This window comes from Macaca fascicularis, chromosome 15 (assembly GCF_037993035.2).
Source record: "Macaca fascicularis isolate 582-1 chromosome 15, T2T-MFA8v1.1".
In the NCBI taxonomy this organism is placed as follows: Eukaryota; Metazoa; Chordata; class Mammalia; order Primates; family Cercopithecidae; genus Macaca; species Macaca fascicularis.
This window is the reverse complement of record NC_088389.1, coordinates 75,090,907-75,116,261: the sequence shown is the minus strand read 5'-3', so window position 1 is coordinate 75,116,261 and position 25,355 is coordinate 75,090,907. Positions and strand designations below refer to the sequence as shown.

The window sequence follows — 25,355 nt, the reverse complement described above, 5'->3', positions numbered from 1 at the left end:
CCTTCTTAGGTGAATAAAAATATTATGTGTTAGTTTGGTGGAGTAGGGGGTTGTGGTTCATAATATTGGACATGTGATAGTTTAATGTCTGCATGAGAAATACAGATATCATATACCTTGCTGATTACTCTTTTATTCTTCTTAAAGTAGTATGTGGACTTGCCTTCCACTGTAAGGGGGGAAAAGTTGTGAAAATTGACACCAGTGTGAATTTATACCATGGCAACCATGCAAGAGAGAGAGGCAAGAATTAGCACCATGGACAGAGACGAGCAGCCCTCAAATTAAGATTTGCAAAGCTTGACACAGTGTTTTCTGTCCCTTTCTGTGAGACACGGAAACTGCGCGTCTTGGGAATGTTTCTTTCTACGGGACTTTGTGGAAAAGACTGTCCTACTCCACAGAAACTCATTTATTTTGACTTAGGCTGGCTTTTCTTAGGACTCAGCCATCGTGACAAACCGCCAGGAGAGTTAGAGCCCCGAACTGGCTGCGCACCTTCCACTGTCCTCTTTTACATACACTCCCTTGCCGGCGTGAGCCCGCCTTTCTTCAGAGTGTTCATGCAAAATAAATGCAAATCCAGGTAGTCTTCGAAAAGTCTGGTAAACCTGCTCCAGAGTTTTTAATCCTCGAATTTCCCAGCTGGAATTGCAGCAAAAATGCCTATCTGCTCACCCTTGCTCCCTTCCCCCGGTTCTTCTCACTGCTCCTTCCAACCCCTAGCAAAGGGGTAAAGCCTTTTACTCGAAGGTGAGTGACTCCCAAGACTATTTTGCGAAAGATTCTTTACATTGCAAACACTTTCGTTGGGGACAGTGCCGGGGCGGCAGTGAGCGGGATCTCAAACATCCTTTACTTTCTCTTTACATTGTGTCTTTAAACTCCTGTTCAAGGGGGAAAGACTGTAAAGTAAGAGAGCACACTCAACGAATATTCCCCCTGAATCCTGAGGTTGCTGTTCAAACTTAAAGACACATGAGTTGTTCATTTAAATGTTCTTTTTAAAAATGTAACTAGTGTCGCGGTAAATCTTTGAGACCAGCTTAGGTTGGTTCTCCCTTCCCAGCCCCCCCACCTACACACACACTTTTTTTTTTCCTGGACCAATGTATGAGGTTCATTCTCCTTTAGATGATTTGCCTGCAGATATTCAGACTAAGATCTGTTGCACATGTCCCAGAGTGTCTAGGAAATATATTTGCAGCCTCAGATCGACGATTATTTTATGTAGACGCTCTCACAAATGTCCCCAGATTTCCCTCCCGTCTTTTACTCAATAGCAACTTTTAGGAGGATAGACTCACGTCTTTCCTGAGCATGCAAAGAGAAAATCTAGGCGACTAGGCGAGGGTGAAGGAAAAAACAAAAAACAAACAAACAAAACAAAAACCGGAGGTGAAAAAGGGCAAATCAGAGCCTCAGGTCCGTTTCTTTCAGGGATACTAACAGCCTTCTTTAAGCTTCCCCCTGGAGCCGATACATCTCATGCAAAATTAATACAAGCAATTAAAAATAGCAGTTTCCAAAGTTAAAGGAAACCATCTGTCTCAGCTGGTAGTAATCAGTCTTTTCTCCGGCCCCTTTACCGGGACCTCCGATGAAACGGTTTTTCTGCTTCCGATGCTCGGAGGCTCTTTCTTATATTGAAGATTTATGTTTCCACTTGTGTGCGATACACGTCTAATTTGAAATAATAAAGCCGGGCTGAGCAACCAGTCAATCAGAGCCATCCAGGGCGCTCGGCACGCCGCCCTGCCCCCCACCTCCCTCCGGTCTCTAACTCTTTCCCTCCTCCCCCTCACGCTCTCCTGGCCCTCCCCCCCTCATTCCTCCCTCTTCGGCTCTCACACGCGCTCACACTTTTACCCCCACGTGTGTTCAGATCAAACCCTTGCCCCACAGAGCAAGTGCCGGCACCGGGCCACGGTGACAAAGGCGGAGTTTGTATCAGAAGAAGACTGAGGCCCGGGGAGACACAGCGGCTAGAGAAACAGCTGTCTTATCAGCCCGCTGCAGAGATGGAGATGGCTCGAGAGGTCCTCAACAGATAATCACTTGAATAGGTTTGCAATGCGCCAAACTTCACGCTTGATAAGGCCAACCCAATGTAGAGAGAAGCCCAGATCCTGCTCCATTCTGTTTTATCTGGGCTGTAAATTAAGAAATTGAAATTCAGGTGGCAGAGGCAGCAGTCTGCTGATAGACCGCTAAAGTAAACTGTCATTAAAATGCTTTCGGCAGGCAGAGGGGGCGCCTGGAATGGAATATTGTTTTAAAAAAAATGTAGTGGGAGGGGGCAGTGAGAGAGAAGAAAAAGCCCACGGGGCTTAAAAATTATTTGGGGAAGGGAAGCTGTGAGGAGAAGTGGAAAAGGGACACAGCATCTGGCCATGATTCCTAATCATAGCTACTATGAATAAACAAATTGAAAAGTACAGTATGGAGTTGTGTAAAGTTTGGTGTGATAAGAGATCAAGGGACAATTTAAATCAGTCTGGTATAAAAGGGAATTCCGTCTTCATCTGAGCAGGGGTGAGGGGAAGTGGATATCAAATGGACTCTAAAGTTTTCCTATCGTTGAAAGAAAAGCAGATCAACCGGATACAGAGGAGTTACCATAAATTGAAGTTAACCTGTCCTTTTGGTTGCAGTGATAGGGCCACGGGAGAGATTCCAGGATGATTTTTACAATAGCCTAAGAAGTTGTCATCTACAGGAAAGAATCTGCTTACCTACTTACAGGAATAACAGTTATTTTTCAACTCCCTCCTCCCTTTACCCAGGTAATTACTATAGGATAATACAGGAAACAAAAAAAATCCCAGGTATGTACTCTAACACATACCTGATTCTTACCGCACACTTTATATCTACATTTTTCTGCTGCTCTTTGGGATATGAGGTTTGAAATTTTATGCATTATTTAAATAGATGTTTTCACAAATATTTAATATGTGTAATGACCAGCATATAGCCAGTGACATTGTCGTCTTGATTCATTAATGTCTTAGTGTTGTACCTTGTTCTTTGTGTCTTAAGTGAATTGCAAGTTCGTTGGTGTCCATTTATGAGGTGCATAGCAAGTATGAGAAGATACATGGCATTTTCCACAAGGGCATTTACATTTTAAGTCTTAGAAACATTTATAAAATTTACCTTCAGCTGACAATACATAGTTAATGCAGCTTTAGAAAATGAATCAATTTTTATTTTGTTTAACTTCAAAAATGTGACCAATGTCAGAATGCACTTAACTGACAATATAAAGGCTTATATCACTTTAGGCTAAGGAAAAATAAAAAATGAATTTGTTGGAAAAAATGATGAGAAAAATTTTAACATGCTGTCACAAATTTTAGCAACTATTAAACTACTTGAATTAAAAACAATTATAAACTTTGAAGTTGTTATTTGATTATTCATAGGGTAGTAAGCAAATAAATATAGGTCATGAAATCTCAAAGACATTTCTGTTGAATTGTTATATGCAAAAATCCTTCATATCTAACAAAAAATAGGTGTTTGGGTTTTTTTTATTCTTTTAAATTTAAGTGTATGGATGAATTTGTGCCTTGTGTATCCTTTAATGAGAGAGAAATTTATGGTTATGTAAGCTAACTTTTCCTTTCCATACCATCATTTTCCATAAAGTTATATTGGTTTAAATAATGGCTACTATATATGTATATTAAGAAATATTATTTTAATGAATTCCAGCATTTTAGGCAGTATTATATTATCTCCAATAATCTGATAACAAAGATATTTTTCTGCTTGTTAGAAAACAGTTTGAATTACCAGCTTTAATAAGCCCCTTAAGCTATGATTTTTATTTTTTTCTTAATCAAATTGAAAATATGCACACAACGGACAGCTTAAACTATTCTTTAATACAGGTAAGACTTTTTTAAGATGTGAATTTGCATAAAGATGAAAAGATACACTGTCGCTAAGTTTGAAATGTGAAGATACTTTATAAATTTAAATTATAGCGTTTCAAAACTAAGATAATTTTAAGAAGTGACATTTTCATTATGAACATAAAATCTTTTAGCATGAAATTAGTATAAAAAATCTTGTTTTTATATACTTTTTTGTCACAAAGCGAATGCTATATATGGTTTCTAAAGGCATAGCAATTCATTATAAATGATGAAAAATAAAAAATAACTAAAAATGTAAAGTTAGTTTTTTAAAGGATTTTCAATTATTAATCCCCCTCTGTGAGAAATGGGATATTATATTTTTAAGGCAAACAATCTTCCTATGATGTATTAAGGCAAAAATGTTGGAAACTTTTGAAATATCCAAAAGTCTTAATGTTTTTGTTTAATGACTGATTATAATTCTATTACCAAAAATATCACACATAACTAATTATGTCCTTCCGGATATAACATTTATCATCAGGTAAGGGTCAAAGGAGCAATACATAATCCCTTAGTATTTCTAAATATTTTTCTTAATCTTTGACAAAAGGCCCATTTCAATTTGATTCAGCATCCTCTGAGTGCCTAGCATGTGCCAGAATAACAATATTAGATTAGAGACAATAAATGCTTGAAGGAAATCAGATTATATTTTAGGAAATGATAGTAAATAGAAAATTTGAGAGGTTTAAATAACTCTGTTAATATATTGTATAATGCATATTCACAGTGTGTCTGGTTTATGTTGTTGTTATTTTTTATCCTTACAAATTTTTGCACAAAATCACTTTTTAAATAATATAACTTGTCAAAAAATTACTCCTTTTTGTAGGAATATCATAGAAGGGATATTATCCTTCTAGGAGCTACAGTTTTGCAAATTGCTAGTGGCTTGGGTTTTGACTTTAGACACGTGGATTTGAACTTGATTTCACGGGGCCTTGGACAAGTTACTTTATTGCTTCTAAACCTTGATTTTCTAATCTATAAAATTGTGATAATAATGCTTAATTTAGAATCACTGTGAGGTTAGATGTAATCATCAGTATAAAATACTCAAAACTTCCTGGCATGGAGGAAGCAGTCAATATATGGTAACTACAATTATGAGAACAAAAATGGTAACTTATCACATTTATTTGATGGAGCCAGAATTAGAATTCCTGCCTTTGCATACTGTCTCTTAAATATTTTCATTAGCTCTCATTAATGTCCCAACTAATATATTTCATGATAAATATTATCTCACATTTCTAATTGCAACCAAGTTTAAAAGGCACCAAAAGGCATAAAGTCTTCTATCTGCCCTGTTATGTGACTTCAATATATTTCCCAATACAATTTCATGATTCACCCATAAAAAGTTGTGGGTCTTCAAAAAGGAACTGAGTCTGAGATCCCATTTGATTGATATAATAAAAAAAAAAAAACCTTAGATTTTTATCGTACCTTTTATCACAAAAAGCTCAAAGTACTTCTACATATTTATCACTGTAACCCCAGGAAGTAAAGAAGGACATAAATTATCTCTCATTTTCAGGGGGCATAACAGAGGCATTAGGAATTTAGGTAACATTTCTAAGGTTAATAGAAATAGTTTTCCCGGATGTCAGTCTTTCTGCAATCTTACTGTTTTTGGCATTAATTATGGCTACTGTTACTTTAGTTAGGCTCAAACATTAGTGTTTGGCATTAACTATAGCTTATAATTCAGTTAATTACTTGATGAAATCAAGTTGAGTCAAATATATACCATCACAGTCTAATCAAATTAAAATATTTTGATTTTATGTTGAGACACTTTTATTATTCAATTTTATATATGCATACATTATTCTTATTTACAATTATGTGTTAATTTCTAAGGCAAGATTTTAAAGGTTATTACTCATTTATGGCATTGAAAGGAACTAGTTCCAATCTACTTATCACTCACCTCTCCCTCGGCTCATTCTCCCATTTCCACATATATTTTTATAGGCTATTATCTTTATTCCATTTACATAGGCTAACAGTATTTTCTGCTCTAGTTTTCTATTTAGATGGTGCTTGAAAAATCTATCAGAATAAATATCTAAAGGAATATAGAGGTAGATTATATAAAGGGCTTTTTATAATGGTTTTTTTTTTGTTTTGAATAAAACAAAAGTGTATAACTAACATCCACTTGACATTATAAAATATAGAATATCAGAAGAATACTAAAACTTGCTTATGCTTTATAGTTTTGCAGTTCCCTCCTGGGCTTACACTGCTATGAATTGATATAGATGGAGCTATAGCTGTGTTCAGTGAGTAAGTGAAATGGAAGGAAATATTTTGCAGCCTTATAAAAGAATGAACCTTAAACTTTTAGAGATCTAAATTCATTGTAGGTAACAACAGAAAACAGACTTAATGTTTTTGTTTTAAGCTTCAATGGGCATCTGTCTGCATCTTAAATGTATCATATAATTTAATAAAATTGATCCACTCAAGGTCAAGCCCAGTCATGTGACTGCCAGACTTCTATGAGCAAGTGTAATTAGCACCAAGAAGAAACACATACGCATGCACACAGAACAGCCAGTGCTGCTGTTTATTGCCATTTCACACTAACCCCTCTTAACTCTTCATGTTGATGTGATTAAGTAGAAAATCCATTTCTCTGATGAGGCTGAGGATACTGTTGTAATAGAAATAATATTCTATACCTTTGATCATTGTCATTCTAGTATGAGAAATTAGAGAATATGGTTGCTTGAAATGTCAGTTTTTGTAAATGTGAGTTGGAAGATGTAACACAAATGAATGGTGTTATAGACTGTTTAAGCTGCGTGAGTAACAAATAGACATTTCCTTGAATTACTTTGACACAATTTACTGTGAATTTTTTCCTCTAGATGGTATTTCTAGATTCCTTGTGCAAACAATAAAAAACTTTCTTTTATGTCAGTGCTTATTATTTAACTTATAGAGTCCTGATGTATACTGAATACTAATATTTCTAGATGTAAAATGAATATGAAAAGATACATGTGTCTCCATATTAGTTATATCAAAAGGATACATGAAAGTTTGAGCCTCTTTGTAAGGTTTGTATGAAAGAGGAAAATACTCATATATATTATAGTGTTCAGTCATTGGTTTTAAAAGGTCTTTATATAAATCTACTCAATTGGGTGTATGTGCATGCATGTGTGTGTGTGTGGGGGGGGGGGGTTTAGAGCAAATAAAAGGAGGTTGAGAGGTGAAAATTACAAGAATTTGTTGGAGTATACCAGCCTGTCTATAGTAGAAGAAGTAGGCTACAAAGCATAGGAAATCAGGTTTGTGGGTATTGTGTTGTCACATTATGCTGGCTTTGAAAGCCAGTAGAGGGAAGTACAGATATACAACTATTAGAAACAGGATACACCTATTGACAACTGTGAATTTTAGAAATGCCAACCAGAAAGATACCCAAAGGTAGAGGAATTAGAACCAACATATAAGCAGGGTTAAGAAGCTTTCGTCGAAAATTCGAGACTCCTTGCAATGAGGTGGCAGAGTCAGACTATAATAGATATGAGGAAAAGACTGACAGGTATAGAAGAAGGGTTCATGACACTGACAATAATGAAAGTGTTTTGATGGCCAAAATATTTCCACCAGCACTGGGAAAGAGATAGGGCTCTCAGCATATAATGTTTCTGAGACAACGAGCCCACGGACGAGTCCACAGAAGCTGTGAGGGAGAGAAACCAGGGACAAAAGCCTGTCAGGCTGGTGCTCTACATAGCCCTGGATGCCTCTAAGATACCTTTGTGCCTAAGGGAGGGCATTGAAAACACTGCTGGGAAAGCACGCACTGTGGCATTAAGCAAAGATCTCTAGATGTGGAGAAAGGGGACATGAGTCCTAGTATTATTTCTCCCACTAACTAGCTGATTCTCTTCAGAAAGTCACTCTGACTAAACTTCATGATTCCCGGGAGGAGACTAGATTAGTAATAATAATGTAAGCTAGGTGGCATTCTAATGCTCTACATGCATTAAATCAGTTAACCCTCACAAGAATTTTATCATTTTACAGATAAGGAAACTAAGGAAGTTAAGTAATTTGCCCAAGATAACACAGCTAGAAATTAACAGAGCTGGGATTTCACCATAAACAGGCTGTTTCTAGGGCCCAAGTCCTTCCTTAGCCACTATTTATTAGAGTACCTCTAAGGTACTTCCAGATGTACAATGTTGTAATTTTAAAGAAATAAAACAGAAATTACAGATGACATAACACTTGCAAGAGAACAAAAGCCTACGGAAAATAGATATTACAATGAACATAAACAGATAAAGCTCTCCTTTATATTTCAGAAATAATCATACTCCTATACCTTGCCATGCTCTCTACTGCTGACAAATAGAAGAGAGAGAAAATTTATAGTTGGATGATTTGTTCCTTTAAAAAGATTCAGGTCAAATATAATAGAATTTTGAGAAATATTTTATATAAGATGTCCTTGACTGTTCTAACCAGCAGGTAACATTGTTTTGTGGTTTAATTACTTAGCTTTTACATATTTTAAGATGTCTACTCCATATAGTAAACAGTTACAAAGCCATTAAAAAAGTAGTGTTTATTATGTAATGAAATGTGAAGATATTTATGAAAGATTATTAAGCATATTAAACATCATACAAAGGATGTTTACTAGAACACTAAACAGTGGCTATTTTGAGGTAATGGGAGTTGGATTTATAGTCACTTTTTTTCTTTACATTTTCTGCATTATTGGGTTTGTGAAAATTCTGAGCATGCATTCTTATTCATAAATCAGAAAAACAGGTAGTTTATTGTTTCAGAAAGAAAAAACTCTACAGCTCAAGCTTGAGGGCCTACAGCCACCAGGTGGGAGCAGGTGCTAGATGCTGGATGGTAAGGACCAGTGACCTCTTAAAAGACAACTTAGATAAAGAGAGAGGTCAGAGTAACACCCTGTGAGCTTTACAGTTTATAAACACAGTAACATTCACTTATAAAAACACATTGAGATTTAATACACATGAAAAATAGATATGACAAAAATCTCAGAAATTGCTCTACCATTTTCTTAGACAACAATATCAGGTATAACTATCCTGTCCAATTAAAATTGCCTAATATTAATTATATACCATAAAATAAATTATTTCTTTCACTTACTATCTGTATTATGGCCAAGGAATGTTCTTCTTTTCAATGAATTAATCATTTCGTTTTCCCTATTAAATCTTTTCTCAAATTGCTCAAGAATCTCATAAAACGAACCTTCATTCCCAGCCAGCAAAACCCTTAAAGTGATTTGCTTATATTTCTATGGCATATAAGTAAGTGAAAACCATAATACAGTAAATAATTATAATGAGATTGAACAAAAACTGGCTTCCAGACAGGTACCATTAGTGAATTGCTATTTCAATGTCCTAAACAGTCACCTGAGTTAATTCAATTTTCATATTGTTTAATTTTTGTCTTTAAAATCACTCTTCAGAGAATGGAAAACTGGCTCAATATCTCAACTGTGACTGATGGCACAGTTTCTGAACATTCTTACTTATTTCGTTTTGCTATTTAGAAATATTCTAATACCATGACCAAGAATTTAACAACAGCTATCTAACAGGTATTATTTATCTTAAAAGGAATACTGTTATTAGATTTATGACATTGGTAGAACTAGAAAAGAAGGTACTAAGAAAAAATACAAAAATAAACTTATTTTTTAATATGATGTATTTTAATGTGTTCTGTTATCTTTTAAGTTTTATAAACCACAGACATATATTAATTGTAAGATATGAATGACGACCATTTAAAAAAAAAAAACTTATTTGTCATATACAGAGGACGTAAAGTGTCGCTGCCCTCACTCAGGCACTCATTTGACTCATGGTGCAGTCTTGAATAATTTTAAACCAAACATGACTGCGGCAATCAATTTTCGTCCAATTTATTGGGCATGAGTTAAAGCCAATTAAAAAACCATTTTTGGTGCAATTCAAGAGGAAAACTATATAAACCCATGAAAAACAAATTTCAGTCCTAGACATGAGTCATCACTATTCTAAATATTGGTGTCAGTCCCAAATCAAAAAGAACAAATCCTAAAATTGCACAGTCCACACTGGAAACTGCATTTATCAGCAATGATTTTACACAATTATTATTTTTTATAAGAAATTGACCTGAAAGGAAAATCATGCTCTTCTGCCTCATATCTGAATAATTTTTACAATGAAATTACAGTAGTTTACAGCAGCTCCTTGAGTTTCTGAATTAAGAACTGAGATAGAAAGTCATCTATGACCTTTATATAAAGAAAGCAAAACATTTTACCTATAATTTTAAAGTATCTTTTACCTATTAGACCATGTCTTCTTTCACATGAATATAGTGGCTCTCTTTTAAGGCCATAAAATGAAACAATCCCTGTACGCTCCAGATATTCTTAGGGTAATCAAAGCAGCAAAATTGAAGCTTCTAGGTTGGAAATTACAGCTATAAAATACGGCCATACATTTTGAATCTGTATATTAAAAAGGCCTTTCAAGTTCACGGTTGTCTCGGTTAAACGTATTCACGCAGACCTGAATTCTGGTTCTCCCTCTCCTGTGTCCTTGGTATATGACTTTGGGCAAGTTGCCCAACCTCTCTAAGCCTCAGCTTTCTCATTCTTAAAATGGGTATTAAAAATAACCTACCTTTTAGGGCTGTTGTGAGCATTAAGTGACTAAAGTATTTGTCAAGTACCTGGCACAGAGTGAATCTTCATTAGATGACACAACTGGATAAAGGAAAACCCACTGATTCTCACACATGGCTGTGCAACAATGCCTCAACCTACCTGTGAGGTTTTTTCTTTTCAAGTTCAGATGCTTCCCCTCTACCTCAAGAGATTTCACTGTAATTCTGAGGTGTAATCTAAGCATATATGTGTATGAAAAGCTCCACAGTTGATTCTGATGAACAACTGATTTAGAGCAAAAATCAGTACAGGTTTTTCAGTTGTGCAATTTACATGGGGTTAAACAGTGGCTTGAACTATTTTGGTTCTGTTATCTCTGCTGAGCAGATTAATTGGAAAAAATGCCGATTTTATACTTTGTTTTATACTGAAAAAGATTTAACTAGGATATCTTTCAAAGATTTTATTTACATTCATATTGCTATGAGGTCACAGAATAAGTGTGATTTTCTACAACTTCCTGTTAGTAAAATGAAAGAACCTGTGAGATAACCCTGGGAAATTGTAGTCATTCCACTGGCATAGATATATTCTAGTGTTTGTTATGTTTGTTACTTCTATTTAATAAACATAGGCAGATAAGCCAAAATTACTTAATCAGTTTTTTCAGTTATATTTTCCTTTTGAGTTAGTTCATTTCTAACTGTGCTACTTCAAGTAAGCACTCTCCTCAATGATAGAGATCAGGTGGTGCCATGCTGTTAAGAAAAAAAAAACTACCAGAAAAATATACATGTTGGACTGACATGACCACCCCACAAGTTACTCACCATGATTGTTTAACAGAAACACGCACATTTTCCTTAAGAGCCAATTTTAAATATTAACAGAAATCAGGACTCTCCTTAATATCTTCCCCTCAGTGGAGACTAATTTATTAGATGAACAACCTGTTACCTTGGAAGGGAAAGAGATATGTCCTAGTAGATCTTGGGTATTAGCAATGTCAGTAAAGGTGGCAGTGTAAGCCTAGGGGAACAAAGGACAGTCAGATCCTAAAAGTATCAAGAGAAGATGATAAGGAGGTGAGGAAACAAATCAGATAGTTTCCACCATTTGTTCCTAGGGCAAGTCTGGGTGTAGCTGGTACATTCTCAGACTTACGGCATTTATAGGCCTTCTTGGTAGGAAACCAGAGTGATTTATACCCTGGCATATCTCTATACTGGAATTCAGAGAAATTCCAATGCTGCTACACCACCAGACAGAGTTTTAATTTAGAGTTTCTAGAGAACAAGACTATTGTTATATCCTCTCTGTGGATTTAAGAATGCAAACTGCATAGATTACCTTAGGGCTCATTGGGACAATACTTATTCTCTGGGGACTCCCTACCCTCGGGGTTTAGAAATGACTCTGCAATCTAAATATAATTCAACATCATGTATTGGCAAGCTGTTGGTAGATCAAGGAGATGCTGGTCAAGATGTCGATGAGGGAGTTGGTATGCTCAGATTCTAGTTTTTAAACTTTTTGTGAATCACTGTGTTTCTACATATAAAGCGAATGATTGTGTTTACTTGTTTTACTTTGTAGGGTTATTGTAAAGCTAAAAGAAAAGTAAATCTAAGAACACTGGAAAAATTTTTTATTGGCATGAGAAATTAGAGGAAAATAATTTTTAATGTATATAACTTTCTAGTAAATTATACAAATGCCTGTCAGGAACATATTTCCTTTTTTAAACTTAAGTAAACTTTTTCTTTTTCAATATGATTCTTGAAAATTTCAAAATCAACTCATCAGATAAGAACTCTATGTTAAAACTTCAAAAAGTGAAATTGCCTGACACTTGCTGAAATATCATGGAACACGAAAAAGAAAATCTATAGAAAATGCAGAACCTTCCATTTCCTTTTTTGTTTATGAATATAAGGTTTTATCTAAGTCTTGCCTGAGACAATTAGTTTCAAAAACGTGGCTCTTTGAAATTTCAGAGAGGAAAGAGCCCCTTCAGAGTTTTTCGTTTAACCAGCAGAGAATTGCATTGTCACAGCTGGAAGCTGAACAGCTGTTGACTCTGACATTTTTCTGTTCCCCTGAGTGAGAGTTCAAGGACCCTCTCTGTGCCATCAGGAGGACAGCCAGTAAAGGGATCAGAAACAAGTTCCAGTGCAACTCAACTCCAAGGCCACCCTAGAAGACTGGAGAACAGATCTCAGAGCCACTGTCCCCCAAATGGTAGAGACGGTCTCCCTGTTGAGGAAAACCAGCCTCCATGAGAATCTACTTTCTGACTCATGGCCAGATCTCAAGGCTTATGTTACCTGAGGCACCCTTGATATTGGCCAGTCTCAGGAATTTGCTGTCCTTTTAGAATTTATCAATATATATCTCTTTTTTTTTCACATATATAGGAAATTTCCTTTTCACTCAGAGTGCATTTCTGGGTGCTTCTTAGTGGATACTAAATAGCTAACTCCATTTTAATTTTATAGAAAGAAAAACAAACAAAAAGAATATTTCAGAATAGCTGTCACTGCAGCACTATTTATTGCATCCACTAGAGGACTCCTCTCAGAATAACTCAAAATCTCTCCCTTCTCATTCTCTATGGCCTCTGGCATTTGATGCTCAACTAACTCTTGAGTTGGGCCACTGGCTACATATCAGTGTTAGAATGAAAACATTCCCCCTACTTTAACACCTCCTGCTAGTTCAATAAAGCGATGTTTAAATAACTGAACTGGCTTCAATGAACTGTACTTGCCATTTTTTCCTGCTTCTTAGCTAGATAAAATGGAGATAATTAGGAAGTGGATGAGCAGGTTTAATGAAAGCCAGTTTCTTTTGGTATACTCCTGAAGCAGCAATCATCATCTGTTTGGCTTTTGAAGAGCAACAATTATAATCACTTAAACCCCCAAGGGGAACAAAAATAGAATTTACATTAGCATATAAAATATACAGCTGGATTGGGCAAGCCTACAAAATTCTGGGGAAATCATTCTAATCTGAATGCTATTCAAACTCACAAGTAAAATGAGTTCAAGAGTATTTTACATACTTCCTTCCTATAAAATAATACTTATAACAATGTTGAGAGGATTTTCCTAAAAATGAACACAGGGAAATAAAAAACTGTTGCCAGGAGAGAATCCCAGAGGGAATAAGCTAAACTGTATTGTCAAGATATCAGAGAGCAAAATGCATAATGATATTCACACAAAGTACTAATCACTCTGAAGTGAAGGTTTTTTACAGTAAAACTACACGTGTTTAGGAGTTTAAGAAACAAATTTTGTTCTGATCACTGGTATAACTTACTTATAAATAAGGAAAATTTCAGATTAATAGTACTTCCCTTCTCCTCCACTGCAGATGTGAAAGTAATACAAAGGAAAGTGAAATTGCTTAAGTTGATAATCTATTGTTATAAAACAGAACTCTGTTTCCTATTTTAAAATATTTTCATATCATTTCCTCTCAAACAATCTCTTTCTTACACCCCCCTTTCTAACTGTAGCCCAGATCACAGGCAACCTCCCTCATCATTTACATTATTTAATTATATCTGCTTTTGTGTGCCTTTCACAGTTTACAAGATACTTTTTTTTTTTTTTTGGTAGAGCATAGAAGAATGAAAATGGGGCCTTTGCTTTATCCATTATGCTACTAGCAACAAAACACTAACATAATCAATATATTAAAGGCTTTCCCGGCTGTGCACATTTGTCAAAGGCAGTGTATCTGAGAAATTACACTAATGAATCTTGAACAACTCAGCATCCTACACAGAAAACTTGTTCTCTCTCATTATAAGTACATATCAATATGTAAAGACAAGAAAAATATATACTTCATCTTTCTATATATTATTTGAAGAGCCACTGTTACATTTCTTTAAAATGGAAAAAAAAAAGTCAGTAAGCAAAATTCCACCGCCACTGAGAAGCCTTCCTGAACACCACACTAAAGCCAACCACAGGCATGTTAGCGATAGCTTCTTCTGTGCTCCTAAAAACACTTTTTACATATCTCTGATACCAATTATCTCACTACGTTATAACCATCTGTTGACATCTCTATCTCTTACACAGAGTATGCATTACTTGACAGCACAGCCATCTTCTCCAGCCAAGTATTATCAGGTTCTAGCACTGTGCCTAACCCAGTAAGCATGTAATAATGTCTGCTGAGTGAAGTGTATCATTCACTGCATTCTAAGACATCAAAATGTGGTATTCATGGTAGGAATCAAACTTATATATTAAATATCATCTCTACAACAGTGTAAGATTTAATGATAAATTAAGCACTGAGAAATTAGAAATTCAAAAGTCTATATTTTTGTAGCAATCTTAGCTCTAATTATCTTTAACAAAGGATCATGGTAGTATTTTAGATTTTGTTAAATATTTATAATGTTAATCAGCTCTTTAAACTACCTATCCCATAGTTAATTATTTTTACTGAAAACACTTGAAAAGCTGAGTTCTTAGTTCTTAATGGTAATGACCTCAGGTTTCATTAACTTTATAATCTCTATTTTTAAAAAATTAAAAGCATTAACACTGCCTTCTCAGGCTTTGTCAATGTCTGTCAAGTGAGGCGGTATCTAGCTTGTGTTACTCTGCCCTTTCTGTAATGCTCTGAGAGGCTTTGAAAATCTACAACATATAACTTTACTTTGAACACAAAATGTGATGATTTTATATTCAAAAGGATTTACAGGGATAATTGTGGTGCATAGCTTCAAGGATTCCAGGACCTATGCAGGAACTTCCTTAAGATCCTTTCTTTTTTTCTTACTTTTAACATAATTCACATTTTTCCTACCAGTTTTCCAAGTGAAATTATCATTTTGTACAGTTATGACAAAGCAATAATGGAGAGGTAGAAGAAAATAGACTCCAGAAGACCTATCCTAAAATACTCCTGGATTTGTAGTTAGTAATAGTTAATATTCTTATCATTAGATAAAATTATGTTTTGAGGAATTAATTATATCATAAATTTAAAGCTGAACAATAACTTCCCCTTTTAGCTTCATATTGCTATAACCATAACTTTTATATGTATAGTTACATATATTCATCATTTATATAGACAGATTTGTGCACTAATGAATTTGAATGGAAAGAAAAATTGTATAGATGGTTGTATGATTTTAGTACATAATCATGTAATATAAATTTCCACATCAAGGGATGAAACAGAAAATTATATGAACACTTTATTAGCTATTAAAAAAAGTGGCCTGAATTTTATTTAAAATTAGACCAGTAACTAAAATTAGTTTTGAGAGGGGTAAAAATTCAGGGGTTTTTCCAAGATCAAAGTGAAACAGAGTGGTTGAATGCTAGAATACTGTGGGGTTGAAATGCTCAAACCTCATAATTCTCCCCTTTATAACCTGGTTCTTAAAATTCCAAAATTATCTGACTTAAAAAAAATCTACTAGTACTCTCACAGTAATGAGGTTTAAACATGATTAATTTGGATGGTTTCACTTTATAAAAAATTGAAACTTATAAAATGGATGTATCAATTTTTTTAAGTCATTCACATAACAAGATCATTAATTCAAATACTCTTTTAACATGTGAGCACTCTGCTTTTTTTTAAAAAAAGGCAATTTTTAAAGAAAGATTTACACAAAACAACTCAGGAGCCCATTTATTGCATATAGTGCAGATAGAGTTATTCTGAGTGCTTTTATTTCTTCTCAGGTGAAAAGTGAAATATTGAGCAGGTTTCTGTTGAATGTCAATGATGTCCTTAAACATATTTCATTGTTACTTAAAGAGGCTTGAATGAATTACCTTGATAAAATCTTACAATCTCTACTCCACATCTAAGCTAATAAACAAACCCAAGAATAGGCAATATTTATGTCCCAATCTCTCAGGTCCAAAGATTTTATAAATAAAAAAGGTCAAACTTAGAGCATTTTGATGGGAAAGGATGTTTTCTCTGTATTTACTAGAGAGTCTATCATCTTTAATGTTTAAAAAGGAATCATATAGTAGGGCCCTACTTAAAACTTTTTATTTTCTGTATCACTTACATGTTTCTTTAGTTCACGAAATGAGGGCAGTTTAAAAAATCCCCCTTAATCACTGTGATTAGAAGTTAATTGATTAAGTATATTAAAGTAAACTCTAGCTTAGAAAATACATATTATCGTAAAAATATCAAATGATTTGCTACCTATAAAAATCATAAGATTTTATTACATTACCAAATGTAAGTGTAATCAAAATTTTAAAAGTCTTGAAAATGAAAAATTAAATCCCATTTTAGTCATTAAAATTTTTAAAATCACTCGGCTTATTTAAGTTCCTTTTTAAGGAAAATTGGGTACAGTTAGGTCTTCCTTTTATTTAGTAGGTATTTTTGCTATTTATTTTAAAATACTTTTGTCGCTATAACTGAGTTAATCTTTCTCTCCTTTTGTTTTTGGAATAGAATCGAGAATATAATAAATTCTCCATAATTAATGTCCCAAAAGAGAAATAACCAGACAAACCAGGCTAATTTATCCAAACCCAATTTGGGTACAGTTAAAAATATTTCAGAGAAACTTTTTTCTTCAAAAATGTTGTATTGCAAAAGTGCCAAGATTGACAGGCAATTCCTACCCTCAGAATTTGTGGCAATTATGTGAGCTTTATGTGGAAGGCCTTTTAAAATCTTATCTTTCTATTATTTGATTGTCATTTTGTTTGACTTTGGATCCAACTTTTGAGTTAGATAGATTTTTGATTCACATCCTCACTTTATGGTTCATGAGCTGTCTTACTTTAGGTACTCAGTTTCTAAGTGAAATAAAAGCTACCACCTAAAGTGTTCTGAAGATTAGCTGAGATATTGCATATAAGGCACTTACATATATGATTAAATTCATGACTGAGTCATAGCAGGTAGACAACACATGTTAACTATTAAGAGTCATAGCAGGTAGACAACACATGTTAACTATTAAAAGTCAACTTCTTTGAGATTTTAGATTGTATATTTGACATAGGATACACACTACATTTAATACCAATTAGAAACAATAAATGAAGATTATTTTTGCATTTTTAAAATTATAATGTCACTTCAGCCATTCTTTTTTGCTTTTATGCTTGCAGGTACATTGCATCCCCTGGATATGGTACAAAGGCAAAACCTGCAATGTACCATTAGATAACCTGGCTGCCATTCACCGCCACTTCATACATCTCACTTTTCTCCTTTATGCATGAATACTTTTTCACTTAAAGTAAGTCACTGTTATTGGAAGCAATGACTTTCTATGAGAGTATTGCTTAGTTGAAAACACTTAAGAATTTTGTGCTTATGAACATTATAGCTTTCTGCTATTTGTTAAACTTATTCTAATAAACTGAGTTTCAAGAAAAATATCAGAACATGAGCACTGTATTTCCAATGTGCCAATAACATAAATAGAACGTTTATAATTTTGGTATAAAAGCAATTATACTGAAGATAAAAATGTTCATATTTTGTAGAAAAAAATTGGTAATTGTACTTTTACATTTTAAATTTCCATGTTAAGAATATTTAGCAAACCTAAAATTGGCACAGAATTATGGTGAGGAAAGTATGAGGAATATATAGCATTAAATATATAGCATTAAAAAGTCTAAATATTTTAAAGGCAGTTAAACTACATGCACTATTAATTATTTAGAAGATAATTTTCAATTACCAAGCTTATTTTAAATAATAATTTTTAATGAATTACTTCAACTAAAACAGTATTTTCAGTGTTTAGGTAAAAATTAAGTAAATCTGATGGCTTGTTTGAGATTATGATTAAAATAACTCTGAATAAAATTGTTTTTTTCCACATGTCAAAGTAATTTAATTTTACATATATACAGGACATATATTTACTTATAAATATCTATACATCAGTAGTAGATAATGAATTCTTTGTTTAGCACTGTATATATATAGTTCAAGATGTTTATTTTAAAACCCCAGTTAGTGTTAGTATAGTTAAGAATTATAAAATTAAATCCTGTGATAGTTGAGTAATATGATGTAAAATTAATTATATAGTTAAGAACATTGCTAGCTGACTGCCTGTGGTCTAAGGATATTAGTGGGTAGAAAAAGCAAATTTCTCAGCTGAAATTCTTGCTAATACAAAGATATAAAATACTATAAACTCTTCTTTTTTCACAAATTTTACTGAATTGATTCCTCTTGTACCAACAAATTAGTAGTTTAACCATTTTGGTGTTTTAGCTCTCAAAAACTGTTTTAAGGATGGTTATTGCCAACAGCTAGACTAAAATCAATAGTGATGACTTTGGAAGCTGACTGCATAAGGTATCACTTTCCTGTGGTAGTTACTGTTGAACTACAGTAACTTCATGTAGAATAGGCAAAAAATAAGTCAGTTGTTAAAATAAGTTATTAAAATATATGCCCACTAAAATACATTAAGCTGTATTGCAATACAATCATTTTTTAAGTTATTTTCTGTGTTTTCTATGATCATGGGAAGTTTACAATTTAAAAGTATTTCAGAATAGGGCTTGAGAAATGCAGGCACATGCAATTATATCTATACACATAAAAAAGATAATTAAGAATGGACTCAACAAAACAATTCCTTTCAGTGGCTATTTCTGTTTCCATCCCATCCTTCAAATGAGAAAACTTAGATGGCCTTGCCTCATCAGAAAATGGTCAGGTCCATTCCAATATAGGGCATCCCAGTTCTCTCCATGGCAACAGCCCTGGATAAGTTAAAAGGCAACTGAAAGTTTTTAAGACTACTAAACACTATTAATCCTTTTTTAAAAGTGCAGAATAGGCCAAACAATGTAGAATTCTCCAGAGCAAAGGCTGTCTTTTACCAAACTTGGAATTGTTTACATTGTCACAAATACTGTGTTGGATACCTATTCTTGGAAAATGAATGAGATAAAGGGGCAAAACACGGAAGTCCATCCCTGGAATATACCTCCTATTAAAGACAAAAGGGATTAGGAACGGATGCTGAAGAAGGACTCTTAAATGAATCTGTACACTTTAAAAAGTGGGATGAATGGGAAGAGGGAGGAGAGGAGAGGAAAGGGCAGTGGGAAGAAGGGTTAATAAGCAATTCCTTTCTCTAGTCTCAAATCTTTTAAGACCACAACTTTGCAAATGTATTATTTCATCATCATTTAGTATTTAAAATTTGTCTAAGAATAATGACTTCAAATGTTGCTACCTGAGGAAGTGTGAGGAAGAATGGTCTAACTGCAGGAGAGTACACAGAGATAGTTGTAGTGGCTGAGGATGACCCCATTGTTTCTTTTCTTCTTCAGGATTTTGATCAGGAATGACCCAGCTGATGTGCCGAGTTCAGGAAGTCAGAGCTACAAAGTTCTTTTGAAACCAGACAATAACCTAGTTCCCTTCGCCTTCCTTCCCTGCACCTCTCCCCTGCTGACTGCCAACTCTCACCCACTTTACCTATGACCATCCCAAGAGTATCAAACATATAAATATAGAACTTGTCCACTGACCATAGTAGAGAGAAAAAATTAGCACTACTGGTTTCTACGGGTTTCTTTTTGTTGTTGTTTAACCACCCCCTCCTCCCAGCCCCCAACCCTTTGTGTGTGAGGATTCCCCTTCAAACCACCCACAGACCGAGCAGACGAGAAGAAATGGTAATTTTCGGTTTAAAAGTTCACTTACCACGGCAACCTCATATTGCTTTGTCATGCTTTTTGCACTTAAATTTTCAAAACTGCTTGTGCTGGGCGCAGAACTGGGAAGGCAGGACTAAAGTATCTCTAGTAATCACAACAAAAAGGAGAGAACATTCACCAATCAGAATTACATTTAAAGGCACAATCAAACCCCAGAGCAAGAAGCACGGTTCAGAACACACCGGGGAGGGGGTGGGGGTGGGAAAAGCCAAACTAACAAAACAAAAGGTAAAAGGGCCAGTTGAGTGGTTGGAGGGGAAATTGATCCAAGCCGCCTTTTGACCGTGGACTGGCTTAAAACCACCACCACCACCACCCCCGCCCCCAGCATCCCCGCGATTACCCGAGTGACTGCACTTGCCTCCAGCCAGCTCAACTGCAGGAGAGGAAATCCCCATCTAAGTTCACTAGCCCTGCCACAGTCTTCCACTGCCTGATGGGTTCCTCCAAGAAAACACTTCCAGAGGCATTCATCCACTTGAGGTCTGGGGTTGGCTGCTGCTGCGAGCAGCTGCTAGGATCGTTGCCGTCTCGTTCCTGCCTCTTTCGAGCTGCACAATAGCCTCGGCTGGGTGCACCTCATTAAGCCAGCCGAGAGCCCCAGGAGCAGGGCAAGCAGTGTGACAGCGCTACCTCTTTGTAATGACTGTATGATGGATGCAACCGAAGGGTGGGGTCTGGGTGGGTCAACACTGTTAACGACAGCATGTATCATTCTGTCCGTCCTCCAGGAGAGGGAAGCCCCCTGCCCTCCCCTCAGGTCTCGGGGTCTCTCTCTCTCTCTCTCTCTTCTCTCTCCCCCCCATCTCTTGTCTCTGTCCCCTGTCACTCGCGCGCGCACACACACTTTCCTCCCTCTTCCCCACCTCCCTATGCCATTTTCTGCAGTCAGCGTTCAAAAAAGTACGAAAACCATCGGGTAGTTTCCAACTGAACCGATTACGGACGGCGAATTTATCCAAACACTTAAGGAAGAAGATCCTAATAATCGAAAAACGAAGGCGGAAGGGGCGAGAAGAACGGGGTGGAGTTGGGTGGAGGAGCGAGCGGGACGTTAACTGGCCAATAGTTTGCAACTGCCGGTCAACACGCGTAGCCTACTCAGCGCTGCTCATGAGGCGCGGGACGCCGCCTGCACGTGCGCCGCCCTCCTCCCAGTGCCCGGGACGGTGTCGGGGGCGGGCTGCACGGTGAGAAGAGCAAAATAAAACCAGCCCTAGAGGCGCCGGCTGGGGCCGAGATTGCAGGAGTAAGTTCTGCATCCAGGCAGCGCGCAGCCAGTTGGGGAAGAACTCTGCAACCAGACCGAAAGAAAGTCCGACCCACCCGGGAGGGCTGCCAGGGAGTGTCAGGGTCGGAGACTCTCTAGTCGGGCGAGGGCTCCTTCCCCCGGCCATTGGGTCCCCCTTTGGACCAACACCCCCGTCCCGCTTCAGAGCGTCGGCCCCACAGGTGCGCAGCTTAGTCACCACGTTGGGGACTAGACCCCCGCCTCTCTCTCTCTTCCCTTTCTCTCCGGACCGACATCCTCTTCACGTCTCACTCCATTCTTCACGTCACTCCATCTCTTCACGTCTCACGTCTCCAGTCTCTTCATGTCTCACTGCATCTCTTCACGTCTCACGTCTCCAGTCTTGCCTGTGCTAGCCATGCTGCCCCAGGGAGGCAAAAACAAAAAAACAAAAAAAAAACTCTCCTTTCCCCCCCCTTTAAGGGGAGCCTTGGATCTTTGTTTCACTGCCACCTCACTGACACCACCCCATTGACATTTTACCCCCTTTCAGTTTTGTTAATGGTCCCAAGAACCTAGTTCACAGGCATCGGTTTTTCTGCTATAGGACAGGCTTACTTATTTCCCTATGTGGACAAGTATACTTATTTTACATTCAGCCTCCCGTTTCCAACTTAACTATGATGCTGTACGCTCTTCATGTGGCTACAGAGCACCTTCCAGACATCCTGAGCGATTTCTGCAGAACCGCGTGGATGCCATTTATTTATGTTTATTAGAGTTTATGGAGCACCACTTCTCTGACTCTGTGCAATAGACTTCTATGTTTTTATCATTGATGTCTTATAGCAGTAAGAGAAAGCAAGAAGCAGAGAGTAAACAGGGTATTTATGTCTAATGAAGCATCTCTCCCTTTTTATGTCGGCCATTTATTAATCAGTTAAAATTTGTGTAGGTTATGCAGCCTGCTCTAGGCCATGGGATAGCACTAAAGATTTTATGCCACTCCTCGAAGAGCTTCTGATCCATGGGGAAGGCAAAAGAACCTTTAGCTCTTAATTGCCTCTAATAAGAAACCGCTTTTAATAGATGGGAAGGAGAGACCTTGTCAGAAAGCTTTCAGCAAAGGAAAGGAACACTGTGGTGTTGACCTCAGTGGTTCTTTCAGGTCATAAACCTGCAAGGCCTCAGAAGTGTCCTCTCATTTATTTATTTATTTTTTAACCAATTGCGTTTCCCACCTTTTTACAATTGTATGTTTTGAAGGTAGTACCAGACTTCTGTTCGCATATTTCCTAGAATTAAATACAAAGGAAAGGGTAGGGGGCAAGAGAAGGCCAGTTGGAATTAGTGAGAAATCTAAATTAATTGACTAATTAATTAATTTACTAACAGTAACACCAACTTAAGCTTGCCTAAAAGAAGTCCTTAGTGATATAACTTAATGAGTAAAAATAAGAATTACAGATAATTATATATGATGTATAATTGTATGAAATTAGCAAAATAATTGTTTTTATGTAAATAGTTCTTTGTAAGGGCATCTGAAAACTGTCCAAACATTTCCTCTTACATTGTTTTAGTAATAAAGTTGCATAATGAAAAAGATAAGTATAAAATAGTTGGGAGTGGAGAGAGTTAATTGATTTTGTAGTATGTTATTAATTGTAATCATAACAAAAGTTTATTATTAAGGTTCTCCATTTCTTTAAAACCTAGGTGGGCAAGATACTAAATACTTTTCTTGGAATATGTCATCTTGATTGAAAACTACTAGGATATTTTTGAAAAAGTAGCTCATTAGCTGGCCAGGTAAGTTTGTTTGTTTACAATGGACTTTTCAATGATGATGGTAGGCATCCTGGAAGATAGCCACTTTACTAAGTTCATTTTTCTCTGTTCTTGTCTACTTCTCTAACCTTGAACTTTATTTAGTCAGGGAAAATGGAAGGAATGGGAATGCTAACTAATGGAAGAAAGATATTTTCTTTAAACTTTGAAAAACAGACTTAAGTAATTGAACCATAAATTTAGAAACCGGGCTTTTAACAAATGAAAATTTTAAGATGTATAAAAACAGCTCCCATAAGTTTATGCACCAAATGTATTAACCTTGTGATACATAAGATTGCACCTGGGAAAAGTTAATACCATTGGAGATTATTAAGACTTACCAACTCACTCAGCTTTAATAAGGAGAACTTGAGCCAAGTGTGGAACACAGTTGTACCAAATTGGCCAGAATTATACAGTTAAATATAAATACATTTTTTTTTTTCTGGGAGGTAAAGATATTAAGCCCCCCAAAACACTTTAGATATGTTTTTAAAAAACTACTGTCCTGCAAAAATGTTTGTCCTACCAAAAGTTTCTAGCCTCTCCCATAATAACCTATATGACAGTGTTAGTACCACTTGGAAAAGATGTTTAATATCTGAACACGGTAATACGTTCTATTTCCTATTTTTGTTAATGGGATTATAGATGTGATATATTTCAGGCTCTGCATTATGTATGGCAGGAAAAAATTGAGGGCAAAAGAGTTTCTTTGGCATACATCAAGGACTACATTGCAATCAATACAAGCAAACCAAGTCTGGAAAATATATAAGCTAAGTATTCAATAAGTAACTCACTGTCTATAAATCTCCTACTAGTGGGTGAATGTTGAAAGTCATATAAGGGCTTCAGTGACTAATGGAATACAGTTGTTCATCCCAAGCGACCTTGGCTATCCTTTTAGAAAGTTCTCAACAAGTTCTGCTACATGTAAGAACAAGATCATGTCCAAGAATTCAGTAAGGATTTTAAAGATTGTCTTGCATGCTGCCTTTGAAAAGCAAGTTCAATACTTCGTCTTTCAGAAAGCATTTGTTTGCGTGCTGTTAAGATTTCTTTACCCAAGTTAGACAGCAGTTTCTAGAGTCATATAGAAATTGGTTCCAATGCTTATAAACTGGGTGACTTGTACAATTCTCTTAATGACTCTGGATCACACTTCCTTCTTTAGTAAAATTAAAAGAACAAGGACCAGCTCCTACAGTTGTGATGATTTAATGATACAAAGTGTAAAAACATACTGCCTAGTAAAATGTCAGTCCCATTGAGACAGATATTGTAATTTGCCTCACTGGATGTTAATTCTTAACCTCCTCCCTCCTTGTCTTTTTCTAATTTAGAGACTGGAAATTTGAATATTTCATTTCCCAGTTTTCTTTGCATCTAGTAGTAGCTGTTTGACATAGTTATGGCAAACTAAATGTAAATACGGCTAGGGGTGGTGGCTGATGCCTGTAATCCCAGCATTTTGGGAGGCCGAGGTGGGCAGATCACCTGAGGTCAGGAGTTCAAGACCAACCTGGCCAACAAGGCAAAAACCCATCTCTACTAAAAAATACAAAAATTAGCTGGGCATGGTGGTGTGTACCTGTAATCCCAGCTACTTGGGAGGCTGAGACAGGAAAATTGCTTGAACCCAGAAGGCAGAGGTTGTAATGTGCTGAGATCACACCACTGCACCCCAGCCCAGGCAACAGAGTGAGACTCTGTCTCAAAGAAAGAAAAAATGTAAATACGTATTTGCTAAGGAACCTTCTGAAAATGCTTTTGTTTTCCTGATTAAAGACTAATAGTGACAACTGCCACCACTTTTTGCTGCATTTGTCCTACCTGCTTCTTCCTATGTGATATATGTGATATCTGGAGCTAGAGCAACCATCTTGCAGTTATGGACCAGTTGAAGACCAATCTCTGAAAGATAGTGAAGGAAGATAGGAAGA

At 36.0% G+C, this 25,355-nt stretch overlaps 1 protein-coding gene and 1 long non-coding RNA gene across 7 annotated transcripts in view; one reads left to right on the top strand and one right to left on the bottom strand.

Annotated features, from left to right (window-relative positions):
- The window catches only part of ELAVL2 (ELAV like RNA binding protein 2), a 159,220-nt gene extending 138,800 nt beyond the window's left edge, over positions 1-20,420 (bottom strand). For all 6 annotated transcript variants that reach the window (XM_015437097.4, XM_074018109.1, XM_074018110.1 and 3 more), the window contains exon 1: positions 20,332-20,420. Coding sequence is in view for 2 of the 6 variants with exons in the window: in XM_015437100.4 (XP_015292586.1) it covers positions 20,332-20,358 (27 nt within the window). In the remaining 4 variants the exon portion in view is untranslated. The remainder of the gene's footprint in view (positions 1-20,331) is intronic.
- LOC123569141 (uncharacterized) lies at positions 1,953-24,611 on the top strand. The gene is made up of 4 exons (XR_006692689.3): positions 1,953-2,066; positions 2,655-2,786; positions 17,757-17,887; positions 19,956-24,611. It is a non-coding gene; the product is annotated as an uncharacterized lncRNA (long non-coding RNA).
- Positions 24,612-25,355: the final 744 nt, after the last annotated feature.